General features: G+C 37.2%; 1 protein-coding gene across 1 annotated transcript in view; it reads right to left on the reverse strand.

Annotated features, from left to right (window-relative positions):
* LOC141318465 (uncharacterized) overlaps nucleotides 1-17,985 on the reverse strand; it is a 70,689-nt gene that overhangs the window by 14,386 nt on the left and 38,318 nt on the right. Inside the window, exon 6 of the mRNA XM_073833200.1 lies at nucleotides 1,856-2,015. Within this exon, the coding sequence (XP_073689301.1) occupies nucleotides 1,856-2,015 (160 nt within the window). The remainder of the gene's footprint in view (nucleotides 1-1,855; nucleotides 2,016-17,985) is intronic.

A 17,985-nucleotide genomic window follows, 5' to 3' on the forward strand; every position in this document is an offset into this window, starting at 1 on the left:
ATATATATATATATATATATATATATATATATATATATATATATATATTATATATATATATATATATATATATATATATATATATATATATAGAGAGAGAAATAAGTGAGTGCTTTACTCATATGTGTGCTTTTTTATATTTACCAATAAAAGAAGAAGAATTTCAAAATCTTGGAAATCATTTGAAGAGTCACAAATGCATAGAGCGTGTCTTTATTGGATGTGCATTTAAGACAAATATACATGGGACATTTGTTTGCTCAAATGCCAAAAGCACAAAAAAAAAAAACAAAAAAAAAAACATGAAAGTAACCATTTACTGTGTTGCAGCTGACAATCTTGCTGCACATTCTCTTTGTGGACTTGTCAAAACATAACTCGTTTTACTGGTCCTTATATTTGCAGGTTCTGCCTTGGACCACAGTCTGAATAATATCAAAAGCAAGGAAAAAAATTAACAGAGAACAAAAAAAAACCATGAATTGCATGCAAAGACTGTAAAAGAAAATCCTGCATTACTACATTGCTATACTGTCAAGAAAGCTTGTCCACTGACAGAAAAGCTGAGTCACTTTCATTTTGTTACTGGATATCCTCCTAAAATATACTCCACAACCTTTTTGAAGACAATGCTCCTTCAGAACTAGCACTTCTGTAAGTACTTAAGTACTTGTAATGGGGACTCAACGTGACAGCGTGGATAGATCCAAGTGCAAGCTTTATTGGACAGATCATGGTCAAGACAGGTAGGGACAATCACCAGCAAACAGTAACATCCAAGGGCAAGACAAAAGTGTAATCCAAAACACAGGTGAGGTTCAAAATCCAAGAGAGCAGTCCAAAGGAACGAAATAAACAAGGATATGAAACAAGGCAAAAACTATGGCAATGACAATGACTAAAATTATGACTATGACTAAGAAACAAGACAATAGAAAACAAGTCCACAACAGTGTTGTGAATTTTTCTCAGAGACCAGGAGACGTTTGGATATCTTTGAAGCAGAAGTTTCTCTTTATTGAGATCCTAGCTGTTCGTTGCTGTAGTTCTTCAAAAGTCGTCTAACTAAGGCATATACATTTCAGGTTATATACCTTTCCAAGGGGGAGGGATACTTAGAGGTGGAGTCAATGTAAACAAAGCATGCAAATGCAGTACAGGAATCAGCCCGTTACCAGAGTTCCCCAGCCCTGATCTCATTATCATAACAGTGTCATTCAAAGGCATAGGTGCTAATTCAGTCAGTCTGACAGTATTGCCCATACCTTCACATTATCATAGAGACAAAGGAATAGCTGTACCTTGAGAACAAAAAGGTTAATGTCTCAGACACCTGGGCTGCCTGATTTGATCATCTTCGAATGTCATCATCTGTACCTCTAAATTCAATGTACTTAACTTTAGATTTATCTGTGATGCTATGTAAGAATCTATGTTCAGCATATCATAAACAGATTCTTAAATTTGAAATCCCACAACAGCAAAACAATACTTTGCAAAAGCCTGTTTGGCATGGTTCTCTTTATATTGCTGCTAAACAGGAAGTCACCTTAGAAGAAGCAGAGGGAGCAGTAACAGTTAGTACTGGGCAAGAGCTCCCTCTGCTGGTGTGGCGTTACAGAATCCCCCCCTCTAGGGGGGACTCCTGTTGCTCAAGAAACAACAGTTCAGGAGGATGGGGGTGGAACAGAGTGCCAGGTCCTTGCAGAGGAAATGGACCTGGATTGTGAAGCAGTGGAGGACCTGGGCCGTGGATCAGTGGCAGACAGTGAAACAATGGCGTCATATCAGATCCTTAGGAGCATAGAGCCATGGAGGAGCAGGCAGAGCAGGGAGCCAGGGAGAAACAAAATACCAACACAGCAGAGTAGACAGGAGCAAAGATCCCCACCATGTAACAGATGACTCTGAAGATCTCCACAGTAAAGCAAACAAACAGCAGAGCAGAGCAGAAATCCCCATGGCAGAGCAGGAAGCCATAGTGTGGCAGGTAGAGTAGGAACATTGAGAGACCACTTGAAAGTAACAGAGCAGTCAATGAGTTCATAAACGGGTGTCACCCCCTTTTAAGGTTCTGCGGTTGGAGCTGCCACAAGCAGGCATGACATTAGAGTTGGCATAAGAGTTACCCTGCTCTGAATCAGAATCAGAATCAGAATCAGAATGGAATGGCGTTCTGCTGGAATGGCGTTACAGTACTTGACATTGCCAAAACTAAATTACCTGTGAAGACTCCCTTCAAGTGTGGAGATGCTGTTGACCGTCCCAAACCCATCCCAGAAAATTATTAAGTTGTGGTAGCATAAGAGAAAACATTAATGAGAATTGGCACTCATTAGGTCATTGCCACTGCTTATTGGATCAATAATTTCCTGTGATGATCCTTCACGGCAAATACTTATGACATTGAAACACATTGTAGAGTTCACATTAGCTCAGAGCACCGTCAAAAGTTACAAGAAGTTTTCCCTAAGCTGAAACTGACACAAAACACAATTTTCTCGACCACTATGCTACTCAGATGGAAGCCTTTGGTCCAGTAGTTGGAGTATGGACTATGCACTTCGATGCAAAACATAGGTTCTTTAAACAAGTAGTCAAGTCTTCAAGAATGTTGTGTTGTCACTATTAACAAAGCATTAGATGATGATGGCCTACCATTGGCAAAAACATAAAAGTAGGTCTGCTCTAATTGTCAGCAAAGAAGCTGTTAAGAAGCAGTCAAGGAACTGTTCCTTTTGCTAACCATACAGCTGTCAAATGTTTGTCTTTGTTTGTTTGTTTATTTATATAGCACAATTTAATACAACTCACGATGCCCATAGTGCTTCACAATCACAAGATAAAGAAAAGAACAACCAGCACCCTCATCACATAAACATACATAAACATTAATCCATCTAAAAGAATTCCCCATTTGTGGTTAAAAGATGTTGTTTCAACGTACATTTGAACATAGATAAGGATTTAGCAGATCGAATAGTTAGAGGTAGGGTATTCCACAGCTTAGGGCCGGCTCGAGAAAAGGTTCTATCACCTCTAAGTTTGTATTTTGTCAGAGTAACACAAAGTAAATGCTGACTTTCTGATCTCAAAGATCTTGAGGGAGTATAGATTGCCACCATACTGGACAGATACACAGGAGCTAGATTGTGCAAGACCTTAAAAACAAGTGTAAGGATCTTATAAACTATTCTAAGTCGTACTGTCAACCACTTTAATGAAACTAATAAAGGAGTTACAGATTCATATTTCTTTGCTGACTTGACCCTTTTTGCTGCTGTATTTTGGATTTTCTGTAGACGCATAAGCGCTGGAACATCAACACCATAATAGAGAGAATTGCAGTAATCCTTTCGAGAAAACACCATAGCACTGATGGCTATCTCAAAATCAGAACTGTATAGAAATGGTTTAGTCTTCGTTTACAGACGTAGGTTAAAAAATAAGATCTCACCACAGAATTAATTTGCCTGTCCAGCTTTAAGTTGCTATCCATAACAAATCCCATTTTTTTTACACAAGGTTTAAAAAAAAAAAAAACATTCAAAGAAGTTGAAGCACTTAATGCACTGAAGCACTTTTTTGGTCCAAACACAATAACTTCGGTCTTGTTTTCGTTAAGCTTCAAAAAATTTGAGGCCATCCAGTCCTTAACCTTCTGTAGGCATGCTGATAAAACGTCAAGTGAACTTGAGTTTAGTTGTCTTACAGGCAAATAAATCTGTGTATCATCAGCATAAAGATGAAATGATGCATCATGTTTCTGAAAAATAGCTTCCAACCGTAAAATATCAAGAGAGAAAAGAATTGGAGCCAAAATTGACCCTTGTGGAACTCCCCAAGGCAGATGTAATTTTGCAGAATCACATCCCCCAAAACTAACCGTCCGTGAGATATGATTTAAAGCATTTAAGCACATTACCTTTTAAACCAACCCAATGTACTAAACAGTTAATTAAAATCTCATGGTCCACCATATAAAATGCTGCACTGAGGTCAAGCAAAACTAAAATAAAGTTTTTGCCATTATCCAGTGATACTAATATCATAATGTAATTTAACACCTTGACCAACACTGTCTCAGTACTATGGCAGGACTTAACCCTTTCACATGTGAGTTTAAAATATTCTATATGACCCCAAAGTGTGAGGTTTTTTTTTAGGTGACCGTTATTTTAGAATGTTTCGCTTTAAGGTTTCCATGGCGACACATCATGTGACAAACCACAGTTTTTTCCTTTTTAATTATTAATATTCACAAGCATGCTCACTATATTATGAAATATCTGATAGTCTGATTTCGAAATATGTGCAAGTAAATGTATTTAAAAGTTGAAACATTTTTATAATGCCCGCGTTAGTAAATACCGGGTGATGGACGCCGACATGTTTGTTTGCGCTGAATACGAGCTGTGGGATTTACAACACACAAATTCATCCTCTCCTCCTGAAAGATATTCAAGTAAGTCTCTGGTGAGCTGGGAGAAGAAGAGAGTAAACTTTTAGTTACCTACATTACCTGTATATGATATCAATAAAATATGTTGTCAGAATATATTTGTAAGGATTATTATTGCCACTTTCATAGACCTCAATGTGTATTTTACAAACTATAAATGTAAAATGTTTTCGTTCGAATCACACCGGTGTGATCGTACGCTTCAGAGACCAGCCAAGACATATTCACACGGGTGTGATCATACTCGTTAAAGGGTTAAAGCCAGATTGAAGAGGCTCACCAATTGAATTTGCAGTGATATGTGCCTGCAGTTGCTTAAAAATCGCTTTTCCAAGACCTTAGCTAAAGGTAAATTTGAGATCAGTCTAAAATTATTAGGGTCCTCTATTGCCAGATTTGGCCTCTTTAATAATGGGAGAATTGTAGAATGCATAAAATCTGCTGGACAAATGCCTTGACTGAGGCATTTGTTAATTATATTTAAGACCATGGTCCCTACACTATGAAAAATCTGCTTAAAAAGATGTGGTGACATGACATCCATTTTAGATGAAGAAGACTTAAGACGTGAAACAATATCCACCAAAACTGGAAGGGTAATCAGATGAAATTCTCTCCATTCTGTGCTACAAGGCACAGCCAGATCAGAAGAAGGAACCACCTACAGTTTTGGTATTGTAAAGGAAAGGAAAGGAAAGGAGGTGACGTGAGGCCAAGTATGGTGACCCATACTAGGAATTTGTGCTCTGCATTTAACCCATCCCAGTGCGCACACACACAGTAGTGAACACACACACACCATGAACACACACCCGGAGCAGTGGGCAGCCATTTGCTGCGGCGCCCGGGGAGCAGTTGGGGGTTCGGTGCCTTGCTCAAGGGACTCACCTCAGTCGTGGTATTGAGGGTGGGAAGAGTGCTGTACATTCACTCCCCCCACCTACAATCCCTGCCGGACCTGAGACTCAAACCCGCAATCTTTTGGTTACAAGTCCAACTCTCTAACCAATAGGTTATGGTTAGAGAGTATACAAGCCTACAATTTTAGAATACAAGCCTACAATTTTATCATAACAAAATAATATGAAAAATAGTGGACCTGCAGTTAATGTTTTTTCCACCTCCTCTCAGCTTGTCGAGCATGTTGTTTAAGTGCCCGTAGTGAGTCATTAACCCATGGCAAATGTTTGTTTTTACTCCTAGGAGCAACATTATCTAAATTATCAGAACAAACAGTATTAAACCATTCCAACGTGTCATTAGCACTTTAACAGAGATGTTTTAGATAAGATAAATTCACAGTCTCTATACAGAGAAGAGAAATCTCCACTAGTTGAAGAACAGATTTTACGAGACCATACTTTTTCTGGCAATTTCAGAAAACTTTCCTGAATGTGCAGGTTAAAAGATAAAACTAGATCCAACATATGGCCCAGCTTATGAGTTGGCCCTTTAACCCACTGTACCAAATCAAATGAATCAATCACATTTGCAAACTCTCTGGATACCACATCCTGCCCACAGCACAAGTGTATATTAAAATCCACAATAATTAAAAAACAGTCAAATTGTGTGATCAGCCAACTCTCAGAGTCTGAAAATCCATTAATAAAATCCTTGTTCGGCTTTGAAGAATGAAACAAGTCAAACCAACACCGGTTTAGTCAACATTATCTGAAACGTTTGTAGCTCAAAGCAATTATAAAATTCTGTAGAAACATCCGACATCCGACTTCATCTTTAAAAATAGTCATAAGACCCCCACCTCGACCAGTTAACCGAGGGCAGTTAAATTAAGAATAACCGAGTGGTAAAAGTTCAGCCATCGGAGTTAAATCTCCTACCTTTAGTCAGGATTCCGACAGAAAAATAAAGTCCAGCTTATTGTTTGTAATAAAATCATTGAGCATGAAAGTTTTGGAGTGCACGTTGAGTTAAGCCATTTGCATCGTTGCATTTTCTTTGATCATGCCCCGCTCGCAGCGAAGATGGCGAAGATTCCGCGGCTCAATGCCTCTCGTACAGACCCGCGACCATCCCATTTGTCTCACAAAGGCCGGGCCATCAGGAAGCATCGGGTGGATCCAGATGGTATGCCACGGACACTGGCGCCATCTTGGTTTTCCATAGTATGCTGTAACATACTATGGGACACGGTATTCTGCTGGAATGATCATTCCATTTGGGTCCACTGGAGGGCTCCATGATTTTGTATAGATTATAGAGACTGTGATTTAGGAAACTGACCTACTTCATTGTGGAGAAACTCAGTGCCTGGTACCTGGAGCATTTTAGGTCTTTCTGTTAGCTGTTTCTGTAAACAGCTAACAGTTTTCACTTTAGAATACTGTTTCAGTTTTTAAGTAATTCTTGCAGCATTATCTAATAATTCTTTATTAATTACTAATGGGTTCCCAATATTTTCCTTTTAGAATAGGCCTATTGTTTCAGGTTTGAAATAAGTCCTGGAGAACTCTTTTTATAAATTTAATTCTATTTACTAATGGGTTACCTGTATTTTTAGTTTCAATCAGTCTGTCAGGATTGTGTACTGTTCTGTCTTGTTTTCCGAGTGTTTTTCCCCCTATGTTTCTAGTCTAAATGGTTTAGTCCTTGTGTCCCCCTTTTGGTTCATGTTCATTTGGTTTAGTCTTGCCCATATTTGTACTTCCCCCTCGTTATCCCTGTTATCTTGCTGTGTTACCACGCCCTGTTTACAGTGTATTTAAGGTCTTTGTCTCGTCACTCCCATTGTCCGTCGATAACGTCTCATGGTGTTTGTCTGCTCCTCGGGTTTTGTTTTCAAGTTTCGACTTGTTTGTCTAATACCTGTCTTTTGTTTTGTTTTGTTATTAATAAATCAGTGTTTTGTTTATACTTCCGTTTTGCTTGTGTTTCCCTGGATCCTCGTCTCTCTCCGCACGTGTGACACAGTCCTGGCCTTACATACAAGAACTGAATTAATATTTTATATGCTGAGGACACACAGTACTTTAAACAAAATATAAAAACTAAGGTAAGTTATCGCTGGAGTGGTGGTTGGGTTACTACTGGAAGCTAAGTGAATTTCTTACAAAACATTCACAAGACAATTCAATACACAGGCAAAACCTCTATAAAGTTAATTCCATTTATTAATATTTCATTTGCATACTACTACTACTACTACTGCTAATAACTCAATGTACTTGTGTATGCCTGTTCATTAGTAGTTACTTCATAGTTATTTTTCTTGAACCTTAACTATTAGATAATTAAGAGTAGTTCTCCAGGAGGTATGACAGGATACATTAGTTATTGATTAGCTACCTGTTACTTAACACATTCATAAAATTGTATTACATACTGATTAATTAGCACATCTTCCTCAGCAGTTAACAGTAGTGAGTCGAGTGTTAATGAATAGTTACCTGTTAGTTCATCAATAATTCCTTATTAGTCCTGTAGTAAGAAACAGCATTCTAAAGTATTACCAAACTTTCAAGCTTTATAACATTTGCATTTTCAATGTAGCACAGACTGCCATATCAATCGCCCATGCAGTTTTATATGAGTGTCAGTGACTTTTTTAAGCAACAAAACATGGATTCAGCAGCTCTTAGGGTAATCTTTGACCACAGGATAGAGAAGCTAACATTGCCACTAGAGCCCAACCTATAAAGGATTTTGAAGGCCGATACCGATACAAATATTTGTTGGTTTTAAAATCCGATATTCTGATATATCGGCCGATATTCTTTATTTTTTTATTTCAGAAACACACAACAAAACATTAACAAATTTCCCTAACATTAGTTATTTGTAGTTATTTATGAGTTTTAACTAACATAATATGATAATGCATTTTAAAAATAAACTTTTCTTTTATTTTCACAACAGAACCTTATAATTAAAATGTTAGCTTGCTTATCCATTTACCTGCACTTTTTAAATTCTTTCCACCAAGCTCCATCAAACCATTTTCAGTCATCAGTTGCTGCCTGCCTTCTAAAACCTACTATTTAGCGATCTAAATCCATTATGTGACTCGGTAATGCTGTAACGCACACTTGGCATCATTAGATTTCACACATGTGTAAAAGAAAAGCGCACTTTTATGCACAAGCTATGTTTGATAGTAAATCTGTTTATGCTGGTGCTCATATGTGCATAAAAACTACTGACCCTTACAAGATCCATCTCTATGAGTAATAGATTCATTATAAAACACTCACAGAACATTACATTTGAAAACTATGCAAATATTTTGAAATTTCACGCAAAAATACTATCAGATGTCATGATCGGGGCTGTGGGTCTTCCCTCAGCCTCTCGAGGTCGCTGTTCCCCTTGCACTGCACTCCCCTGATCGTTCACGTCTGTCTTAATAATAATAATAATAATAATACATTTTATTTAAAGGCGCCTTTCATGGCACTCAAGGACACCTTACAATCAAAAATAAAACAACTACATTGGTTAAAAAAAACAAGCAAAAACAATACAACCGACAAAATAAGATCACATAAAAGCCTGCCTAAACAAACATGTTTTTAGACGAGATTTAAAGACTGGGAGACTTGGACTATTGCGAACCTCAGCAGGAAGTACGTTCCATAAAAAAGGTGCCGCATAACCAAAAGTTTGTGACCCCATAGAAGCTGTCCGTGTACGTGGAAGCACAAGAGTAACTGCCAAAGCAGACCGTAAGTTACGTGATGGAGTATGTACATGGAGGAGATCCAGAAGATATGGGGGTGCCAAGTTGTTGAGTGCTTTATAGGTTAAAAGTAATATTTTAAAATTTACACGGAATTTAACTGGGAGCCAATGCAAATCCTGCAAGACAGGAGTAATATGTTGAGAAATGGAAGTTTTGGATATAACCCGAGCAGCGGCATTTTGTACCAACTGTAATTTATGGAGTGCTTTAGAAGGAAGCCCGTAAAATAAAGCATTGCAGTAATCAATCCTTGATGTTACTAGAGCATGCACAAGAGTAGCTGTGCTCTTCGTTGAAAGAACGGGACGTAGACGATTGATATTCCTAATATGAAAGAATGCAGAACGGGTAACACTATTAACATGAGCTTCAAAAGACAATGTTTGATCAAAAATGACTCCCAAATTTTTAACCTGGTTGGACAATGGAACGTTAAAATTATCAATTAAAACAGATGAAATATTTGACTTACCTAATAAAGTTTTTGTACCAACAAGAAGAATTTCTGTTTTACTATTATTCAGTTTGAGAAAATTACTTGAAAACCAAACTTTTAATTCTTCGAGGCACTCAACAAGAGCAGAAGGGAGGAACGTTGAAGAAGGTTTAGAGGAAAGATAAAGTTGGATATCATCTGTGTAACAATGGAATTGAATACCATGTTTCCTAAAGATGGTGCCTATTGGAAGAAGATAAATAAGAAACAAAAGAGGTCCCAGAACAGAGCCCTGTAGAACGCCAGTGACAGCTGGAGAAGTGGTTGATTGAAACTGTTTAAGTTGTACAAATTGTGTCCGGTCTGTAAGATAAGAACAAAACCAAGAGAGGACTGTACCAGTAATTCCAATAGATTCCAATCTGTTTAATAATATAGTGTGTGATACAGTATCAAATGCTGCGCTAAGATCAAGAAGTATAAGAATTGATAAAAGTCCAGAATCGGCAGCTAATAATAAATCATTTGATATTTTTACAAGTGCGGTCTCAACACTGTGCTGAGAACGAAATCCAGATTGGAACTGTTCAAATAAACTATTACTGGAAAGATGACCACGAAGCTGGGAAGCCACAATATTTTCAAGGATTTTAGACAAAAACGGCAAATTGGACGATAGTTGTCAAAATTACTTGAGTCAAGCCCTGGTTTCTTAAGAATAGGGGTTATCACTGCAGTTTTAAAACCAGTAGGAACAATACCAGAAAAAAAGTGAAGCATGCATGATGTCTGTGATTACAGAAGAGAGAAAAGGTAAGCCAACTTTAACCCAATGTGTCGGTAATGGGTCTAATTGACACGTGACAGATTTAGATTTTTGTACAATATAACATACTTCTTCTACAGTAGGTAATTTAAAGGTAGAACCACAAGATAAAGATAGCACTTGACCAAGGGGAATGTTAGAATCAGAGTTAGGTAAAACCATTTGCTGATGAATTAACTCAATTTTCTTATTAAAAAAGAGCATAAATTCTTCACACAATTCAATAGAGTAAGTATGAGAATTTGAAAACTCAGTTGGCTTTAAAATAGTGTTAATCAAAGAGAAAAGTGATTTTGTGTTTCCCGCATCAGATCCTATTAGACCTGCATAATAATTCATTTTTGCAGTGGAAAGTGCAGACTTTTCACATGGTCAGCATACAAATCTTTATGAACCACAAGTCCAGTCTTAGCACATAATCGCTCCAAACGACGACCCTTGACTTTTAGATGTCGAAGTTCGGATGTATACCAGGGTGCAGAGTTAACAAACGAAACATTCCTGGTTTTCAATGGAGCACACACATCAAGGATCATTTGCAAATGATCATTGTAATGCTTGACTAGATCATCAAGAGTCCAATGATTGTTAATACATGGGAGTGCAGAAAAACATTCTGAGAGCACTGAGACATCAATGTTCTTTATATTGCGAAAAGTAATGGTACGGCTCAGATTAGACTTGAACATAGATAAAACAACATTAAAAGACACCAACATGTGATCAGAGAGTGTCAAATCGGAAATAATAAAATTATCTGGAATCACACCTGAACAGCAGACCAAATCCAAAGTATGACCTTTTGAATGAGTAGGCACCTTAATGAATTGCTGCAATCCAAAACTATCCAAACATGATAAAAACTCCTTTGAACATGAACTTTCTGCATCATCCACATGGATATTAAAGTCACCAACCAAAACCACATTAGGGGACAAGGAGCAGAGAGAAGTTAAAAATGTAGAAAATTCCTGAAAGAATACAGGATTGGCCTTTGGAGGCCTGTACACCACAGCAAAAATGGTTGGAACAACACCTTTAATTCGCAAAGCAACTGATTCAAATGATGTGCATTCTATGTCAGGAACAGTTGTAACTTTCCATTTCTCCTTATGTAATATTGCAAGCCCCCCGTCCAAGATGTCGTGGTTTGCTAGTAAAAACATATCCAGGAGGAATAGAATGGCTTAAATGAAAAAAGTCATTACTTTGTTGCCAAGTCTCCGTTAAGCAAAGTAAATCAAACTTACGATCAGTCAGCAGGTCATACACAAAAAAATTTGTCACAAAAGGTCATACACAAAAAATCTTGTCTTGTCATTAGCACTGATTTCACTCACAGCTGTTCACTATCTGGACTATAAGAACTCTCACTTCTCACTCCTGCTTCATGTCTGCATTGTCTTTATGTTCTGTCGTGTACTCTGTATTCTGGATCTTGGCTCTTGACCGTGTTTCTTGTTTTGTTCAGTTTATGTTTGAGTTTATGTTTAGTCTGCCGTGTTGGTGTTTTGGTTTTGTTTTGTTTGTTATTATTTTCATTAAAAAACTACTTTCCCGCATTTGGACCCAGACCCCCTTGTTATTACGTGACATCAGAGCCCCGAAATCATGAATAGTTTGTGAATCAACAGCGGACTTATGCATGCTAGGCTTGGGCGGTATTACGCTAATCTGGTATACCGCGGGATCTAAAAATAGCAACGGTTTCAGTTTCAATACCGTCATACCGTCATAAAAGAATGCACTTATATAGGAGACAAGGATTAAATATTAAATATAATTTATTTAATGCCTAAAAATGCGTAGTGATGCGTGGATGGTGGTTATATCCGCGGGTCGGGTAATAAAAAAATGCATTCTGATTATTTGCGAGTGGATTAGATAAATCAATAATGATGCTAATATTAACTACATTTTCTAAAACATGAACGTGTTTTATGTACTTTTTTCATCAGGCAGACGATTTCATTTGTGTAGATTTTGTAGAAACGGTGACATTCCCTATAAAGTTTGAAGGGAGTTATGCCTGTGCTAATGCTATTGAGCACGGCAATGCAGTGCTCGCGTTGCGTTTACCCACTTCTCTGATGCGCGTCTTTCCAAAATCATGACAGTCCACCGCATGAATAGGTAATTCAATCGCATTAATAAATTGAAATATTCTCTAAAAACCCCCAGTAAAGACAGCGATGTGGTCAGGACCGTGGCGCCGCGGCGGATCTTTTGAATCAGTAGATTATAACGAAAACAATACCTTAAAGCATGCCTTTGAATAATAAGTTCAGAACGGCTCTAATACAGAGAAAACCCGATGCTTGGATTTGGCTTAAAATCATGAGTGATAAATATAAATGTGCAGCGATGTGCAGATCAGCTGAATCAATCTGCTGTTAAAAATGAACCATCCGTTTCATCAGGATTACAATAGGCTAAGTGTAATATGACGATCAGGTGCAGTTATCTAAATCAGAGAAGAATATAGGAGCGGGTGGACAATTTATTTGAAGTCATCAAGTGACAGAGTGGAGGAGAAAGAGAGAGATGGCGAGTCATGCTCCAAGTGACCTGGCGCGCATTTCCCAAAAGCATCGTTAGCCAACTATGGTGGCAGGTTCCGTCGTTACCAACATTCGTTCAAATATTCGGTGTTTCACAACACAAGTTCAAACCAAAATTCGCAAACAGCGTCACAATCTATTTCTTCCATTTAAACTAAATATAAATGCTATGTATTTTTGTGCGACCTCTATAAGCACCGTTTAGGAGTAGTGTGTGTGCATTTTGCCTGAGGGAACCCCGGTGTATGACGTAAGAGGGAATCCGTGATGAATCAAACACCAAATATAGCGTAATGACAGGGGGAAAGAAATGAGTCATTAGGTGCCATATTCAATATAGCTGCATTTTTGAGATCCCTAATCAGTTAAATAGCCGATGTTATCACTCGGTTACGTCATTGACAACTGTCCTACATTGTTGAACTAATGTGGTTCAAACGATGGAGATGCGACTGTGTTCGGGAAACACTCGTGAGCTAGTTCATTTCCACAACAATGCATCGTACTATGGAGGTTAACCAGCGAGTTATGTCGTTCTACGGGAAACGCACCCCAGGATGTTTATGTTAATTTTATTCTGTTTGACTGTTGTATTTGCCCTTTTTTTTACTGCTATTTGTTGTTAATAAAAGTTGTCAACATTGTTGTAGTGTTTGGTATTCAGTTTCTTTAACGGTATAGGCACAAGCCAACAGTTTGGTGACGCTGTCTGAGCCTTACGTCATTTTATTATTTTTTATTCACGGTAATACCGTATACCGGGGTAAAATAGGGGGGAGGTTTGACGGTATCAAAATTTGGATACCGCCCAAGCCTAATGCATGCCTAATGTTTTTACAGAATTTATTAGCAATAAATTTCCTGCAATCTAGCTTAAAATTAGTGCTTTACTGTGTTCATTTCTATGTGTCAAAAATGGATTATTAAGTTTTTAAAATTTGAATTCAGCAATTTCTATCATTATTCGTTTCTGTCCCGTTTTATTCATAAATTATATTTTTTGCAATTATATATGAATAAAGGTGTAAAGAGCAGGCTTGGCTCCAGGAGGGGGGTGGAGGGTTAAAACCGGATGCATTACAAAATAAAATGCTTCAGCAGTGGTCAGCAGTGTTGGGCAAGCTACTTAGAAAATGTAGTGAGCTAAGCTTACAGTTACTCTTCATTAAACGAAGCTTCACTACACTAAGGCTCAATCCCAATTCTACCCCTTACCCCTACACTTTGCCCTTCCCCTCCGTTTGCCGCATTTACGTGAAGGGCTAGGGGTGTCTCATTTCTCGTTTAGTTGGAGGGGTAGGGGGAAGGGGGAAGGGGAAGGCCCAGATAGCCCTCCAAACAAAGATTTTTCGGGACCTCACTTCAAACGAAGGGCTAAGAGAAATTTCCATTTTCCAACATGGCTGCTCACTCGAGCAAGCAGACTCATCAATATAAGTAATTTTTGCCATTAATAAGGATTTTTATGACAATTTTTCATTATATGTATATTACCTTCAATCTTGTGTTTGTGTTTATGGTGTTGTTCTGTAAATAAACGTTTGCAAAAAAATCGCTAAAGTTTGCTAGCAGATAGCACTGATTGCACTGATTGAAATTACAAAATATATTTTTATGTCATATACACTTGACTGCATGTTAGTCCACCACATCCACTCATATGTGAATAAATCGAAATAATTGCTAAAAACACCCAATAAAGACAGTGATGATGCAGTCAGGACCGTGGTTCCACCTTGCTTTGAAATGTATTTGATAATTGTACCCGCCTTGTCTCCCACACCCCAGTCATTTAAATCAGTACATAATAATGAAAACATACCTTACAATTAAAAAGAAGCAGATTTTTACGATCAGAAATTTCTTAAACCAGTGAACCCCTGTAAACATTTCAGTCCAAGGATCCAGTAAACGAATGCGCTCAAATGGAAAGTTTAAAAGGAAATTCACAAATGAAGCATATACCCACTTCTCAAGGCACCACTACACCACTGATTTGCAATTTGCCGCGCATGTGGTAACGCATTGTTTGTTTTGCTTACGGCCATATGTGTACATGTGAATTAACGGTGCGTACACCGTACATTTGTAATATTTTGCAACGCAAAACTATTTTTTTCAACATCTTGAAATGTGTGATAAACATCGGCACATGTCCTCTGATGTAACATTAGGAACTAGCGACGTATGAGAAACATATGACGTATAACAGTGTTGACGTGGTTTCCCATTCCTTAGATAATGTTAGCTAAGCGACATCAACATGGCAAAAGTAGTTTACTACATCTAAGCTATTTTTTTTTTAAATGTAATTTTTCTACATGGTATTGACCAACATACCAAATCTATGCTTTCTCAGTGGTCAATAAAATTGTCAGTCATACAGGCATAAAATTTAAATTTACTTAATTCAAGAATGCTTCCAAACCAATTTGGCAACAAAAATCAGTATCATTTACAGGGATGGATTTATCTCATATTGTGACATAGGCATACAAAATTTTGGGGGGTTGAATTCTTTCTTTTAAAAAATGTTTTGAAAAACAATGGCACTTGTTTATGAATATTAAACGAATAAAACAGGTAAAACAAAACAATACTGACTAACTGAATAAACTTTAGCCATATATAAATTGTTCAAGAATGGAAGTACATCTAACCAAGATAGTAATTGATTTCATGATTTCATGAGAGCCTGATTTTTTTAATTGTCAGAATTTATAGAACAGAACACAGATGTTTGAAGTATCAAGAATATTATATCGCCGCTCGTCAAGTACAATACCTTTTTGGATGCGCCTTGAGAGAGAAATTTATCTTTACGGATTACATAAAAGAGTTTTTGTTTTCAATTTGTTTTATTTCGTTAATTAATAATTTAAAGCTTCCTATATATATATATGATTATCATATCTGTAAAAATGAATACAATATTAAATAATTGTATAGGCGATGCTGTATATGCTAATGATGTCTGTACGCAATGTAGACAGCATTCACAAGTTTATCATGAATAAACATTACATAAAGTACTTCAAATTTAATAGCCTCACAAGAAACATTTTATGCATCCCAGAGTCTTGTCCATTAACTGACCTTCTTTTTTTCCGTAATAATTGTATTATTTGTTTATATTCGTTACTTTCACCTTTATTTTGATCTCTTTACAAAACATTCTGAATGTTTTTATTTATTGTGAATCGCTTAATCTAAATAACTTTCTGTATATATGCTATTTGCCATTTATTTTGCAAATATTGTAAACGACAATTATGCCAATAAAGTTTATGATTGTATTTATGCCCGTGTGTGACCATAAACGACCATAAACGACCATATATATATGTGTTATATTCAACCTATTAACTGCATTCCAGTAAATCCCAGCCATATAGCTTAATCAAAGCTTTAATGGCATGTCAGCATGTATCATTTAGATTATGAATGTTAAGTAAAGAGATCGAAATGATGGGAAAAATAACGAATATAAACGAATAATACAATTATTACGGAAAAAAGAGGATCGGTTAATGGATAAGACTGTGGGATGCATAAAATGTTTTTTGCTGGGCTATTTAATTTGAAGTACTTTATGTAATATATATTCATGATAAACTTGTGAATGCTGTCTACATCGCACACAGACCACATTCGCATATACAGCATTGCTTATATGATTATTTAATATTGTATTCACTTCTATAACAATTAATATAACAATTTCTTAACTCAAAATAAAATATTAATAAACCTATCTCTGATAATCCTGGGTTACTTTGAAATGCATGTTGTTCCCTCAATATAAGAACTAGTTACCTCGACAAAATGATCTCGTGGCTACGACATAATTTGACGTTCCCACGAGTTAATATTATGTTCCCAAGAATTAATATCTCGTGGCAACGACATAATATGACATTCCCACAAGTTTATATGTCGTGGCCACGACAAACATAAGTGAACCGAAGATATCCCCTCCAGGTCACTGTACAAACGAGTCTTTTAGCTTGCAGCGATGTTTGATGCCGCTTCAGTACAGTGCGTTACATGACTGCCCCCTACTGATCATGTCTTTCCTGTGTCAAAGCATTTTCTAGGATCCCTCACAATACACAGGTGTCACGCGAGACCACTTCCATTCCCGCGCGCATTTTAAATGGCCAGATCTGTAAGAACACCATCCCCACTGTCATAGTGGTGGGAACCTAATGTTTTGGGGGTGTTTTCAGCCGGTGGACCAGAGAACCTAACCACAGTACACAGCACCATGAAAAAAGAGCAAAAAATTAAAAAAATTTAGTCCTTCTTGTTAAAATGTAAATAAAAGATGAGTAATACTTTTTTTCCACAATGATGCATTTTGTGCATCATCTTATTATCTTCAGTGAGACGTCGGTGTCATTTAAAAAAAAAATGTTTTAATAAAAGTAACTTTAAGGGCTTGAATAATTTCGGTTTTGTCTATATATATATATATATATATATATATATATATATATATATATAGCGGTGGGCCGTTATCGGCGTTAACGTGTTGCGTTAACGTGATACTCTTATCGGGCGATAAAAAAAATATTGCCGTTAATCTATTCTCAAAGTTGGGTTGGAAACTGGGTCTATACTACGCAAGCTATGATGACTTTCACCTTGATATTTTAGCGCGGATCTATACCTAGCCAAATTGCACTGTAGGGGGCAAGAACGAGTCTTCGAACTTGTGTCTATGCCTACTGTGAAATTACCACATCAAACTTGACTTGCTAACATGGATGCCGCTATGAAGCCGCCGGGTTTGCTTCAGGGCAGGGGCGTTGCTAGACCCTTTTTACTGGGGCATGTGCCCCAGTGAATATCTGCTGTGCCCCAGTAAAAAATCTCAAATTTGAGTTATAATTTACTTTGATAATCCCGAAATAAAGACATTAAACTATATGCAACAACTGAATTGACGTTTCTAAAAGCAGTTTAACCGAAGACTATGCACGCAGATATCCATGC

This window comes from Garra rufa, chromosome 1 (genome assembly GCF_049309525.1).
Source record: "Garra rufa chromosome 1, GarRuf1.0, whole genome shotgun sequence".
NCBI lineage: Eukaryota > Metazoa > Chordata > Actinopteri > Cypriniformes > Cyprinidae > Garra > Garra rufa.